Source organism: Chamaea fasciata, unplaced genomic scaffold, assembly GCF_029207755.1.
Source record: "Chamaea fasciata isolate MVZ Bird 193981 ecotype frontalis unplaced genomic scaffold, bChaFas1.0.hap1 SCAF_27, whole genome shotgun sequence".
Taxonomy (NCBI): Eukaryota; Metazoa; Chordata; class Aves; order Passeriformes; family Sylviidae; genus Chamaea; species Chamaea fasciata.
In genome coordinates this window covers 4,772,790-4,786,997 of record NW_027094112.1, presented here as the reverse complement: position 1 = coordinate 4,786,997, position 14,208 = coordinate 4,772,790, and the positions used below count along the sequence as shown (strand labels likewise).

At 65.1% G+C, this 14,208-nt stretch overlaps 1 protein-coding gene across 5 annotated transcripts; it reads left to right on the top strand.

Annotated features, from left to right (window-relative positions):
- The first annotated feature begins 439 nt into the window (after window positions 1–439).
- OSBPL7 (oxysterol binding protein like 7) lies at window positions 440–13,022 on the top strand. 5 transcript variants are annotated; one of them, XM_066205313.1, is made up of 23 exons: window positions 440–489; window positions 1,332–1,524; window positions 2,233–2,355; window positions 2,484–2,537; window positions 2,640–2,753; window positions 2,835–2,936; window positions 3,016–3,136; window positions 3,889–3,992; window positions 4,082–4,180; window positions 4,656–4,785; window positions 4,882–4,997; window positions 5,113–5,193; window positions 5,285–5,416; window positions 5,886–5,976; window positions 6,372–6,661; window positions 8,451–8,588; window positions 8,676–8,739; window positions 9,929–10,007; window positions 10,096–10,240; window positions 11,281–11,422; window positions 11,514–11,640; window positions 11,960–12,082; window positions 12,478–13,022. In XM_066205313.1, exons 2-23 carry the CDS (start codon window positions 1,432–1,434, stop codon window positions 12,584–12,586), a joined length of 2,577 nt encoding a protein of 858 aa, XP_066061410.1. In that variant the 5' UTR covers window positions 440–489; window positions 1,332–1,431; the 3' UTR covers window positions 12,587–13,022. The 5 variants fall into 5 exon arrangements, with proteins under 5 accessions (XP_066061410.1, XP_066061407.1, XP_066061408.1 ...); XM_066205310.1 differs by lacking the exon at window positions 440–489 and having other exon boundaries at window positions 1,222–1,524; window positions 4,082–4,174; XM_066205311.1 differs by lacking the exon at window positions 440–489 and having other exon boundaries at window positions 1,222–1,524; window positions 6,587–6,661.
- Window positions 13,023–14,208: the final 1,186 nt, after the last annotated feature.

Here is a 14,208-nt window from a genome sequence, read left to right as displayed (position 1 = left end):
GGGATTCCTATGGGATGGTGAGCCCCAAGACCCTCTCATGATGACCCTGAGACCCTCAGACACCCTGAGACCCCCGCGGGCTGGCGATTTTAGAGACCCCGGCGTGTCAATGATCCAACCCCGCCCCCCACTGGAATGACCAACCCCGGGACCCCCGTGCAGCGCTGCCCCTCCCGGGGGGTTCCCCCGGTGCTACTCTCGGGTGGGATCCGGTGCTGCGCGGCCGGAGCTGCCGGCGGTTCCGTGGCGGTTCTCGGTGTCCCGGCGGTTCCCGGTCTCGGCGGTTCCCGGTGCCGGCGGCTCCCGGTGCCGGCGGTTCCCGGTCTCGGCGGCTCCCGGTGCCGGCGGCTCCGGTCCTCCACGGAGCAGGGGGCAGAGCCGAGCGGCTCCGGCCCGCCCTCCGTGTTCCGCTTCCTGCCGCCGCCGCCGCCGCCGCCGCCGCCGGGCAGGATGCGACCGGCCCCCGCCGCCCTCCCTCCGCCCGCCCAGGTGAGCACCGGCCACCGGCACCGGGGGAAACCGCCCGGCCCCCGCTGTCACCGGCGGGTGACACCGGCGCGGGGACACCGGGATGAGCTTTACCCTCCCCTAAATCCCCGGGGGTACCGGCACAGCCCCGCTCCGGTGCCAGGGGTCGGTGTGGATCCCCGGTAGCACCGGCGGGAGAGATCCCCCGGTGCCCCCCTCCCCTGGGAGCCGCGGGGCCGCCGTTACCGGTGCCGGGTTATCTGTGGCAGCGTGGTTGTTACCTGCCGGTGCCGCGGTTACCGGGGCGCCGTGGGTACGGCGGGGACCGGTGCCCGCGGTTACCGGCACGGTGCTCAGCTTGGCCGCCGCTATCCCGGGATTATCCCGGTAGGATCCATCCCGCGGGACACACGGGTGCCCCGTCAGAGGGGATGGTGGCAAGGCCACAGGAGAAGCTTTCTCCGTGCCTCAGTTTCCCCCCGTGGAATGGCGAAGGGCAAAGCGAACGCACGCCGGGCTTTGCGGGGGTCTTGTCCCGGTTTTTGGGGAGGCTGCGGAGGGGACGGGGGGGGGGGTTTAATCCCGGCCTTGGCACCGGTGCCACCCTCCTGGGCCGTGCCGCCGTTGCCCCGTGGGGCGGCGGGGCCGGACTCTGGACCCGGACTGGGCGGCGCAGCCGGGAGATAACGCTGCCAGCGCCGGGGTCAAAGGCTCCGGCTCCCGCAGAACTTTCTGGGTGCCGGCGGCCGTGCCATGCAGAGTCCCCCGGGAGCTGGCGACGGCCGCATCGCTGTCACCCCGCGTCCCGGCCAGGCTGCAGACGCCGTGGCCGAGCTCCCTGACCTGCCGTCCCCTCCCCGCAGCGGCTCCCGCCGTGACGGGCCAGCTCGGAGCCCCGGCCCCGCAGCCCCGACGGGACGGGCGGCTCGGCCCGCTGCCTCCCGCCCCGTCCGCTCGCCGGCCATGGGCAGCCACGAGAAGGACCCGTCCTCTCCCAGGAGGGCCCTGTCCCGCTCCAACAGCACCGTGTCTTCCAAGCACAGCAGCGTCCAGCAGGTTGGGTTGGGTTTGGCTTTGGATTCGGATTCGGATCTGGTTTTGGATTTTGGGGGGCTCAGAAGCACCACAGGGAGGCTTTGGGGTCTGCTTTTGGACTTGGATTTTGGGGGGCTCAGAAGCACCACAGGGAGGCTTTGGGGTCTGCTTTTGGACTTGGATTTTGGGGGGCTCAGAAGCACCACAGGGAGGCTTTGGGGTCTGCTTTTGGATTTGGATTTTGGGGGGCTCAGAAGCACCACAGGGAGGCTTTGGGGTCTGCTTTTGGATTTGGGTTTGGATTTTGGGGGCTCAGAAGCACCACAGGGAGGCTTTGGGGTCTGCTTTTGGATTTGGGTTTGGATTTTGGGGGCTCAGAAGCACCACAGGGAGGCTTTGGGGTCTGCTTTTGGATTTGGGTTTGGATTTTGGGGGCTCAGAAGCACCACAGGGAGGCTTTGGGGTCTGCTTCTGGACTTGGATTCGGATTTGGATTCGGGTTTGGATTTGGGTTTGGATTTTGGGGGGCTCAGAAGCACCACAGGGAGGCTTTGGGGTCTGCTTTTGGATTCTTATTTGGGTTTGGATTTTGGGCGGCTCAGAAGCACCACAGCGAAGCTTCGGGGTCTGCTTTAGGATGATGCCCCTGTGGGTACCAGATGTCCCCTGCCCGGGGACAAGGTGGGCAGCAGCCCCTGGCGCTCAGGGAGCCCCGCGCTGTCCCCACAGGGCTCGGAGAGCTGGGAGGTGGTGGAGGAGCCCCGTGGCCGGGGCAGCCCCGGGCGGCAGCCCCACCGGCACGAGGGGTACCTGCTCAAGAAGAGGAAATGGCCCCTGAAGGGCTGGCACAAGGTAACAGGCAGAGCCGGCACCAGGAGCAGCGATCCCAGCTGGTCCTGGCACGATTTGGGCAGGGGGGAGCTGGCTCTCTGAACCCCCTCTCCCCCAAAAAAAAACCCCATTTCCCCCTTTATCCCCAGCGGTACTTCGTGCTGGAAAACGGGATCCTGAAATATTCCACCACGCGCCAGGACGTGAGTTGCGCTCCCCAGGGGCTCAGGGCTGGGGGACACCCCCCTGGCCCCCCTGAGAAAGGTGGGGGGGCTTCCCCCTGACCCCCCCCCGGGCTCCCCCAGGTCCTCAAGGGCAAACTGCACGGCGCCATCGACGTCCGGCAGTCCGTCATGTCCGTCAACAAGAAGGCGCAGAGGGTTGACCTGGACACGGAGGACAACATTTATCACCTCAAGGTGCCCCTGAGGGCGGGCTGGAGCTGGGACGGGACAGGGTTGGGGGACAACTAACTCACCCCCTGTGCTGCCCCCGCCCAGATCAAGTCCCCGGAGGTGTTCTCCAGCTGGGTGAGCAGCCTGTGCACCCACCACCACGGCGAGCGGCCGGAGCCGTGTCCCCCCGGAGGTCCCAGCGCTCAGGTGGGTGACAGCTCGGGGTGACGGCGCCAGGCAGGGGGTGGGTGGCCTCCTGGGTGACGCCCTCTGTGCCCTGCTGCAGGGCCAGTGGACACGGATGCTGCCCTCGGGCAGTGCCCCTGCCCTGTCCACGCTGGCCAGCTCCCGGGACAAGGTGAACGCCTGGCTGAAGGACAGCGAGGGGCTGGAGCGCTGCTCGGCCGGTGAGCGCGGCCCGAGGGGGTGTGTGGGGCTGGGCAGGTGGCCTGTGCCCCCTCCCTGACCTCTGTGTCCCCTCCCTGACCTCTGTGCCCCCTCTTTGACCTCTGTGTCCCCTCCCTGACCTCTCTGTCCCCCCCGACCTCTGTGCCCCCTCCCTGACCTCTGTGCCCCCTCTCTGACCTCTGTGCCCCCTCTGTGTCCCCTCCCTGACCTCTGTGTCCCCTCCGTGTCCCCTCGCTGACCCCCGTGCCCCCTCCCTGACCTCTGTGACCCCTGTGTCCCCTCCCTGACCTCTGTGTCCCCTCTGTGCCCCCTCCCTGACCTCTGTGTCCCCTCCCTGACCTCTGTGCCCCCTCCTTGACCTTTGTGTCCCCTCCGTGTCCCCTCCCTGACCCCCGTACCCCCTCCCTGACCTCTGTGACCCCTGTGTCCCCTCCCTGACCCCCGTGTCCCCTCGCTGACCCCCGTGCCCCCTCGCTGACCCCCGTGCCCCCTCCCTGACCTCTGTGTCCCCTCCGTGTCCCCTCGCTGACCCCCATGCCCCCTCCCTGACCTCTGTGTCCCCTCCGTGTCCCCTCCCTGACCTCTGTGTCCCCTCTGTGCCCCCTCCCTGACCTCTGTGCCCCCTCCCTGACCCCTGTGCCCCCTCCCTGACCTCTGTGCCCCCTCCGTGTCCCCTCGCTGACCCCCGTGCCCCCTCCCTGACCTCTGTGTCCCCTCTGTGTCCCCTCCCTGACCCCCGTGCCCGTGGCAGAGCTCTCCGAGTGCCAGGCCAAGCTGCAGGAGCTGACGGGGATGCTCCAGCACCTGGAGGCCCTGCACCGCATCCCCTCGGCCCCGCTCATCTCCGGCAGCCAGGTGAGAGAGGCACAGCCAGGTGAGAGGGTCCCGTGCCTCCCCCTTTTCCTGGGGAGGGTCCGGCTGCAGCCCCCTCCTCTTCCTCGCAGCCCTCGGGTGCCACGGAGAGGCCGAAGAAGGGCCGGAGGAGCACCAGGATCTGGTGCACGCAGAGCTTTGCCAAGGACGACACCATCGGCAGGGTGAGGGTGAGCCGGAGCTGTCGCTGTGGGACACGAAAGATGGGAGACTCCGAATATTCCAGGAGGCAAAGAGCACAGAAAAAAGGCTTTTAGCGTCTAATTCTTACTAGCTTTTGTAAGGTGTCCTGATCCAGCCTTAACGTGATTGGGGTGATTGGGAGCGACACTTTTCCAATCCCGTGGGTTAAACCGCAGAAACAGCAAAACGCCACCTGGAGAAAGAGAGAGATAGTTTTGGGGAAGGACAGCTGTTTGCCAAGATTTTGTTCGGAGATTTTTCTCTTTCTTGAGAATTTTTTTTTCCATGGGGGAAAAAAAAAGTTACCGGCTAGCTGCCAGCAGGCTGAAAACCCTCTCAGACCCAGAAAATACCAGGCCCCAAACGAAACCCCCTCATTCCCCCCCTGAGCTCTGCCCTTGCCGGGACACGGAGCCCCCCAGGTGACCCCGCTGACCCCCCCGTGTGTCCCCATCCCGCCAGGTGGGCCGCCTGCACGGCTCTGTCCCCAACCTGTCCCGTTACCTGGAGCCGTCGCAGAGCCAGCTGCCCTTCAGCCTGCCCCCGGAGTACAGCCAGCTGCAGCGCAGCTTCTGGGTCCTGGCTCAGAAAGGTGGGATGGGGCTGGGAAGGTCTCAGGGTGGGTTTTGGGGTGCTGACCCTCACGCTGAGCCCCTCCCCGTGTCCTCCTCCTCCTCCCCCCGGGCAGTGCATGGCTCGCTGAGCAGCGTGGTGGCCGCGCTGGTGGCCGAGAGGGCGCGTCTGGAGGAGATGAGACAAACGCTGGACAGGCAGGGTCCGGCCCCGCGCCCCGGCACCACCGGGGTGAGTGACCCACCGAGGGGCACCTTGGGGTGCTGCTGGACGGCGTGCCCTGTCCCTGCCGGCCCTGTCCTGGCTGCAGGGGACGGGCCCGAGCTCAGCCTCCCCCTTCCCGCAGCCCGGCCTGCGCCGCTTCCACTCGCTCTCCGTCTCCTCCGACACCACGCTGGACTCCTTTGCCTCGCTGCACCCCGATGAGGTCAGGGCGGTGGGGTGGGGTGGGATGGGGGTGCTGGGGGCCCCCCCAGGGGTGGGGGCTGAGCTGGAGGTTGTTCCCCCTCTCCTCGCAGCCGGACTCGCTGCCCGCCAAGGGCCGGGAGCAGCAGCTCTCCAACCGCAGCATCGTCTCGCTGGCCGACTCCCACACCGAGTTCTTCGACGCCTGCGAGGTTTTCCTGTCCGCCAGCTCCTCTGAGAACGAGGTGAGGGGGCTCTGGGGGGGCTCTGGGGGTCGGGGGGGGGCTGTGCTGGTGGGGGGCTCTGCGGACGCCCCCCTGCCGCCCCCTCTCCGCTCTGGGTTCATCTGTCCCCTCTCTCTCCCCCCTGTCCCACCTCACCAGCCGGCCCGGGAGCCGCTCCCCGTGTCCCCCCCAGCCCCTGGATCCCCCCCAGACCCCCGTAGCCCCCTCCCTCCCCGCTCTGGGGGTCTCCGCAGCCTCTGAGCCCGCTGGGCGGGGGTCGGGTGCTGCCGGTGCTCCCCCCACCCCGCCGCTGCTCCCCTCCCCAGCCCATCCCCGCACCCCGGGGCTCATCCCACCCTGTTTTTTTTTTTTGGGGGGGGGGGGGACCCTTCCCGGTAGCGCCCCACCCTCCCCCTCCGTGGGGTGCCCCCCACATCCCCCCCTCCCCCCGGGACCCCCGAAGCCGCCGACGGTCCCTGCGCCTCCGCAGCCCTCGGAGGACGAGTCGTGCCTGAGCGAGGTCACCGCCGGGGGCTGCGAGGAGACCACCGAGCCGGGGGGGCCCGGCCGCCCCCCGACAGGTACCGGCGGCGCCGGGGAGGGAGCGGGAACCGGCGGAGGAGCGGGAATTTGGGACCGAGGGGAGGGGAAACACCGGGCGGGGGGAAATGGGGAGGGGGAGGAACGGGGATGGGGAGGGGAGAAATGGGGAGGGGGAGAAATGGGGAGGGGAGGATCGGGGAGGGGAAGAACGAGGAGGGGAGGACCAGGGATGGGAGAAATGGAGAGGGGAGGACTGGGGAGGGGAGGAATGGGGAGGGGAAGATTGGGGATGGGAGAAATGGGGAGCAGAGGACCGGGGAGGGGAGAACCGGGGATGGGGAGGGACAGGGAGGGGAGGAGTGGGGACGGGGAGAACCGGGGAGGGGAGGACCAGAGGGGGGCACGGCTCCATCCCACGCCCGCTGCCCGGCAGGAGCAGACCGCCCCGGGGTCCCGGCGGATCCTCCGCCGCTGGAGCCGCCGCTGGAGCTGCCGGGGCCGGACCCTGGCAGGAGGAGCCGCCTGCCCGCTCCCCCGGCCCCCTCGGGGGACGTGAGCCTGTGGGGGCTCCTGAGGAGCAGCGTGGGCAAGGACCTGTCCCGGGTGGCGCTGCCCGTGCAGCTGAACGAGCCGCTCAACACCCTGCAGCGCCTCTGCGAGGAGCTGGAGTACAGCGCGCTGCTCGACAGAGCCAGCCGCGCCCGCGACCCCCGGCAGCGCCTGGTGAGGGCGGGGACACCGCCGGGGGACACGGGGACACCGGGGGGGTTCGGGGACACCGGGGGGGTTCGGGGACACCGGGGGGGTTTGGGGACACCGGGGGAATTTGGGGACACCGGGGGCGTTCAGGGGCACCGGGGGGGTTTGGGGACACCGGGGGCAGCGGAGACACTGGGGGAGTTCGGGGACACTGGGGGGATTTGGGGACACCGTGGGCGTTTGGGGGCACCGGGGGGGTTTGGGGACACCGGGGGCAGCGGAGACACTGGGGGAGTTCGGGGACACCGGGGGGATTTGGGGACACCAGGGGGTTTCGGGGGCAGCAGCGACACTGGAGACCCCAGGGGGATTCAGGGACACCGGGGACACTGGGGGGAGCTGGGGGGATTCGGGGACTCTGAGGGGATTTGGGGACACCGAGGGGACACGGGGACACCTGGGGACATGGGGACACCGGGGGGATTTGGGGACACTGGGGACACAGGGACACTGGGGACACTGGGGACACTGGGGGGTTTGGGGACACCAGGGGCAGTGGGAACACTGGGGGCTCTGGGGACACTGGGGGGATTCAGGGACACCGGGGCACATCAGGGATACTGGGGGGATTTGGGGACACCAAGGGGGTTCGGGGACACTGAGGACAGTGGGGACACCAGGGACAGCGGGGACACCAGGGGAATTTGGGGACACCAGGGACACTGGGGACACTGGGGACACCAAGGGCAGTGGGGACACCAGGGACAGCGGGGTCACGGGGGAGCCTGAGGACATGGGGACACCAGGGCAGTTTGAGGATTTAGGGACCTGTGGGACAATTTAGGGACGTGTGAGGACAGGGAGAATGAGGATTGAGGGGACTTGGAGGAGCCTGATTTAATGGGGTGACAAGGAGAATTTGAGGATTTGGGGACACAGAGAAGCCCGAAATCATGGGGTGACAGGGAGCATTTGAGGATTTGGTGACATGTGGGGACAGGGAGAGTTTGAGGAGTCTGGGGACACAAGGGAACCCAAAATCATGGCGGGACAGGGACAATTTGAGGATTTGGGGACACGGAGGGAACCCACGAACACGCAGAGACAGGGACAATTTGAGGATTTGGGGACACGAAACCCACGAACACACAGGGACAGGGACAATTTAAGGATTTTGGGACACGGAACCCACGAACACGCAGGGACAGGGACAATTTGAGGATTTTGGGACACGGAGGGAACCCATGAACAGGCAGGGACAGGGACAGTTTGAGGATTTTGGGGCATGGAGGGAACCCACGAACAGGCAGGGACAGGGACAATTTGAGGATTTGGGGACACGGAACCCACGAACACACAGGGACAGGGACAATTTGAGGATTTTGGGACACGGAACCCACGAACATGCAGGGACAGGGACAATTTGAGGATTTTGGGACACGGAGGGAACCCACGAACACGCAGGGACAGGGACAATTTGAGGATTTTGGGACACGGAACCCACGAACACGCAGGGACAGGGACAGTTTGAGGATTTTGGGACACAGAGGGAACCCACGAACACGTAGGGACAGGGACAATTTGAGGATTTTGGGACACGGAACCCACAAACACGCAGGGACAGGGACAATTTGAGGATTTTGGGACACGGAGGGAACCCACGAACACGTAGGGACAGGGACAATTTGAGCATTCAGCACCCTCAGACACCCTTGAGGCCACGCAGCCCTGCTGCCCCTCGTGAGAACGGGGTGAGGCCACACCTGTCCCCACCCCGGGCACGGTGACAACGGCGCGGCGGCCTCGGTGACAGGTGTACGTGGCCGCCTTCGCCGTGTCCGCCTACGCCTCCACCTACTACCGGGCGGGCTGCAAACCCTTCAACCCCGTGCTGGGCGAGACCTACGAGTGCGTGAGGCCGGACAGAGGCTTCCGCTTCATCAGCGAGCAGGTGGGTGCTCGGGCGGGGAGGGGTCCTGGGTGGGGGACACCCCACGGCTGCACAGGGCGCTGGCACGTCCCTCTTTGTCCCCCACAGGTGTCCCACCACCCTCCCGTCTCCGCCTGCCACGCCGAGTCGGAGAATTTCGTCTTCTGGCAAGGTGAGCGGAGGGTTTCCCACCCGTTCGTCGGAGTCGTAGAAAATTTGGGGGTTTTAGTGCACAGGAGCACAAATAAGTCAAGATAGAAGGTTTTAAATCCTCTTTGTCCTGTTTTCTTCGTGCCCAACGATGAGTTTTAGGAGAGGTCGGAATGTTACGAGCCCCCCCCCCCCCAAGGAAGGTCCATCGCCTCCTGAGGGCTGCCTGCAGCCTCGGAAACGGTTAAATAAAATAATAAAGCCACCAAATAAATAATGAAACAATGACGGTATTTAATAACAACAGCCAGACGGCACGATGGCAGGAGTTTGGAAAAAGGAGAAAGGGTTTTAATTGAGGCGAAAGTAACGAGTTGTACGGAACAAAAATGAAAGAAGCCGTGCAAGGTGCACAGGGAGGATGCTTACACCTGCTGTCAGGCCCCAAAAATGCACAAAAATTCACAAAAGTGCCCCAAAATGCGAGTCTCTGTGCTCTCCTCTAAGTGTGGAACGATCTAGGAGGGGTTTTTGGTGGGTGCTGCCCAATTAAAAATAACTAAAGGGTTTGAAGTGCAGCTCAAGGATCCCACAGGTGCCCTTGCCCTGGCACAAGGATAATTACGGTGGGAAGAGCGTGGAAGTTTCTGGTTCTTTGCCTTATAAATGAAACAAAGAGTGAACCCCAAATCTTTTCCTAATTATGGGAACACCGAAGTTTCTGGTTCTTTGCCTTATAAATGAAACAAAGAGTGAACCCCAAATCTTTTCCTAATTATGGGAACACCGAAGTTTCTGGTTCTTTGCCTTATAAATGAAACAAAGAGTGAACCCCAAATCTTTTCCTAATTATGGGAACACCGAAGTTTCTGGTTCTTTGCCTTATAAATGAAACAAAGAGTGAACCCCAAATCTTTTCCTAATTATGGGAACACCGAAGTTTCTGGTTCTTTGCCTTATAAATGAAACAAAGAGTGAACCCCAAATCTTTTCCTGATTATGGGAACACCGAAGTTTCTTGTTCTTTGCCTTGTAAGGGAAGCAAAGAACGGACCGCAAATCCTTTCCTAATTATGGGAACACGTGCTGAGGTGGGGGTGCACTGCTACGCCCCAGGGCGGGGGGATTGGGGGGGGTCTCACCTCCTCCTCCTCCTCCTCCTCCTCCTCATCCTCCTCCTCCTCCTCCTCCTCCTCCTCCTGCTCCTCCAGACATGAGGTGGAAGAACAAATTCTGGGGCAAATCCTTGGAGATCGTCCCCGTGGGCACCGTCAACGTCCAGTTACCCAGGTGAGACCCACCCCCCCCAGCCCCGCAGGTGGGGCCACCCCACGCCCACCGCCCCCCGTGGCCCCCCACAAGCTGGGTGTCCCCTCAGGACCGGGGACCACTACGAGTGGAACAAGGTGACCACGTGCATCCACAACGTGCTGAGCGGGCCGCGCTGGATCGAGCACTACGGGGAGGTGCTGATCCGGAACACCCGCGACGCCTCCTACCACTGCAAGCTCACCTTCTGCAAGGTGTGCCCCGCCCCTGCCACGCCCCTTTTAGTGACCAGGCTCCGCCCACTCGCTGCCCTGACCCCGCCCCTCTAGGTTAATGCAAATGGATCACGCCCCCTTTTAGGTGTGGCCGCGCCCCATCAGTGATTTGGTGATTAAGGAGTGTGTTGTTGCCCCGCCCCTAGTCTGCCCCGCCCCCTTATTTATAGCTCCTCCCCTTCTCTCAATAGCCCCACCCTTTCCCACTGACCCCACCCTATCATCGCCCTGCCCTTTCCCAAAAGACCCACCCCTTCCCTCTGACCTCACCCTATTATAGCCACGCCCTTTCCTATAGCTCCACCCCTTTCCCACTGGCCCCACCCTTTCCAATAGGCCCCTCCCTCTCCTAATAGCCCCACCCTTTCCAAGGGCCCCACCCTATCAGAGCCCCACCCCTTCCCTGCAGCCCCACCCTTTCCCAGTGACCCCACCCTAACATAGCCCCGCCCTTTCCCATTGGCCCCGCCCTTTCCCAATAGCCCCACGCCTTCCCCATTTTCCCCACTCCATCCTCCAGTCCCCTGTGGCCGCCCCACTGACGTCCCCACTGACGTCCCCACTGCTGTCCCCGCTGACATCCCCACGGCCGTCCCTGCTGTCCCCACTGCTGTCCCCACTAACGTCCCTGCTGCTGTCCCCACTGATGTCCCTGCTCACGTCCCCACTGTCCCCACTGATGTCTCCACCGCCATCTCTGCTGTCCCCACTGCTGTCCCCTCTGCTGTCCCCACTGATGTCTCCACCGCCATCTCTGCTGTCCCCACTGCTGTCCCCACTGCTGTCCCCAATGCTGTCCCCACTAACGTCCCTGCTGGTGTCCCCACTGACGTCCCTGCTCACGTCCCCGCTGTCCCCACTGACACCTCCACCGCTGTCCCCACTGATGTCCCCACCGCCATCTCTGCTGTCCCCACTGCTGTCCCCACCACTGTCCCCACTGACGTCCCCGCCGTGTCCCCGCTGACGCCCCCACCGCGTCCCCGCTGACGTCCCCGCCGTGTCCCCGCTGTCCCCAGGCGCGGTACTGGGGCGCGGGGGCCAACGAGGTGCAGGGCGCGGTGCTGAGCCGCGGCGGCGCCGCCGTGGAGCGCCTGGCCGGCAAGTGGCACGAGGGGCTGCACCGCGGGCCCGCGCCGGGACTCTGCGTCTGGAGAGCCAGTAAGGACCGGGGAGGGGGGGACACACCGCCCCGAGGGGGTCACCGCGGTGTTTGGAGGGGTCTCTGAGTGTCCCCCGCGGCCCCGCACAGACCCCATGCCCCGAGACCACGAGAGGAATTACGGCTTCACGCAGTTCGCGCTGGAGCTGAACGAGCTGACGCCGGAGCTGCGCAGGGTGCTGCCCTCCACGGACACGCGGCTGCGGCCGGACCAGCGGTCAGCGGGGCCTGGGGGTGGGCTGGGGATGGACAGGTGGTCACTGAGGCTGGTCAGATGGTCACTGCGGCCGGACCAGCGGTCAGCGGGGCCTGGGGGTGGGCTGGGGAGTGCTGGGGACGGACAGGTGGTCACTGAGGCTGGTCAGATGGTCACTGCGGCCGGACCAGCGGTCAGCGGGGCCTGGGGGGCGCTGGGGACGGACAGGTGGTCACTGGAGACAGCCAGGTGATCACTGAGGGTGGTCAGCTGGTCACTAAGGCCAGCTGGTGGTCAGAGGGTGGTCAGCTGGTGACAGCCGTGTCCCTTGTCCCCGCAGGTTCCTGGAGGAGGGGAACGTGCCGGCGGCCGAGGCGCAGAAGCGCCAGATCGAGCAGCTGCAGCGCGACCGGCGCCGCGTCATGGAGGAGAACAACATCACCCACCAGGCCCGCTTCTTCAGGTCTGGGGGGCTCCCGGGGACGGGGGGACACGTGGGAAGGGAGATGGGGGGCTCTCGGGGAATGGGGGGAGCTTCTGGGGGTCCTGAAGGCACCCCAAGGCTCGGGGGGGCTGTGGGGCTCTCAGGGAATGAGGAAAAAACCCCTTGGAAGTCTTGAGGACACCCCAAGGCTCAGGGGGATGTGAGGATTTCAGGGGGTTCTGGTGCTCTCAGGGGGTTCTGGTGCTCTCAGGGTGTCCTGGGGCTCTCAGGGGGTCCTGGGGCTCTCAGGGGGTCCTGGTGCTCTCAGGGGGTCGTGGGGCTCTCAGGGGGTCCTGGGGCTCTCAGGGGGTCGTGGGGCTCTCAGGAAATGAGGAAACCCCCCCTGGAAGTCCCATCCCTGCCCCCGTCCCCAGGCGCCTGACGGACGCCAGCGGGAAGGAGTCCTGGGTCACCAACAACACCTACTGGAAGCTGCGCCTGGACCCCGGCTTCGCCCACCTGGACAGCGCCGTGCTCTGGTAGCCCCCCCAAAACCCCGGGGGGGGCCGTGCTGAGCCCCCCCAGCCCCTCACAGCAGCGGGGCTGGTCCCCCCAGCACTGGGGGGGGGGATGCAGACCCCCCCTCTTTCCGAGCCATTTTTGCCGGTGTTTCCACAAAACTGTGATTTAAAAACGGGAGAGGAGGAGGAGGAGGAGGAGGAGGAGGAGGAGGAGGGTGGGAGGGGGGCACTGGCAGTGCCTCCCCCCCTTCGTCCTCATCCCCAGGGCAGAGCCTTGGGGACGGCTTGAGGCACTTTGGGGTCCCCAACACCCTGCCCTGGGGGCACAGGATGATAATGAGGGGAGGGGGGGGAGTTTAGGGGGTCGCAGGGTGCCCGCGGGCGGGATGACCCCCCACTCTTCACCCCACCACCCCAAAATTGTGCACAGGGGCCCCTCTAATAAAGGCTGTGAAGAGTCGGGGTGTGCAGAGAGATTCTTTCTTTCCCCCCCCCCATCACCATCCCCACCCCCGGGGGGCTCCCAAATGAGGATGGGGGTGCACAAATCCCCCCCACCCCGTGCCTCAGTTTCCCCTCCCCACACGCACACAATTAACCAGAGCCGTGTCCCACGATTTATTATGATATGCTGCAGCCCCCCCCGCCCCGCCCCGCCCCAAACCGGGCACGGGGAGCGGCTCAATAAATATTTCAGCGTTAATCCCCCCCCCCCCACCCTTAAAAACCACCGGCAGCAAAAAAAAAAAAAACACAAAAAACAAAAACAAACCAACCCTCACCACCTTTTTGCCCTCCCTGTCCCCGTCCCCTCCCCGCTCGCCCCCGCGGCCCCACCGGGGTGGCACCGGGGGCTGATTGTGTCACTGAGAGATCCCCCCACCCCGCTCTGCTCAAGTCGTCCCAGGATTTGGGGGGTTAAATACCGGGGTGGGGCGCGCGCAGGGCCCCTTTATACCGAAATTTGGGGAACCGGGGGTGGCTCTGACCCCGCAGCCCCAACCTGGGCACAAAGGACCCCTTTACACCCAAATTTGGGGTGCCCGGGGGACCCCTCTCTCCCCACCCCGGCCCACAGGACCCAAATTTGGGGTGCCGGGGGTCCCCTCTCTCCCCACCCCAACATACAGGACCCAAATTTGGGGTGCCCAGGGGTCCCCTCTCTCCCCACCCCAACATACAGGACCCAAATTTGGGGTGCCCAGGGGTCCCCTCTCTCCCCACCCCAACATACAGGACCCAAATTTGGGGTGCCCAGGTGACCCCTCTCTCCCCACCCCGGCCCACAGGACCCAAATTTGGGGTGCCGGGGGTCCCCTCTCTCCCCACCCCGGCCCACAGGACCCAAATTTGGGGTGCCCGGGGGTCCCCTCTCTCCCCACCCCAACATACAGGACCCAAATTTGGGGTGCCGGGGGTCCCCTCTCTCCCCACCCCAACATACAGGACCCAAATTTGGGGTGCCGGGGGTCCCCTCTCTCCCCACCCCAACATACAGGACCCAAATTTGGGGTGCCCAGGTGACCCCTCTCTCCCCACCCCGGCCCACAGGACGCAAATTTGGGGTGCCGGGGGTCCCCTCTCTCCCCACCCCGGCCCACAGGACCCAAATTTGGGGTTTTCGGGTGTGGCTCTGACCCCTCT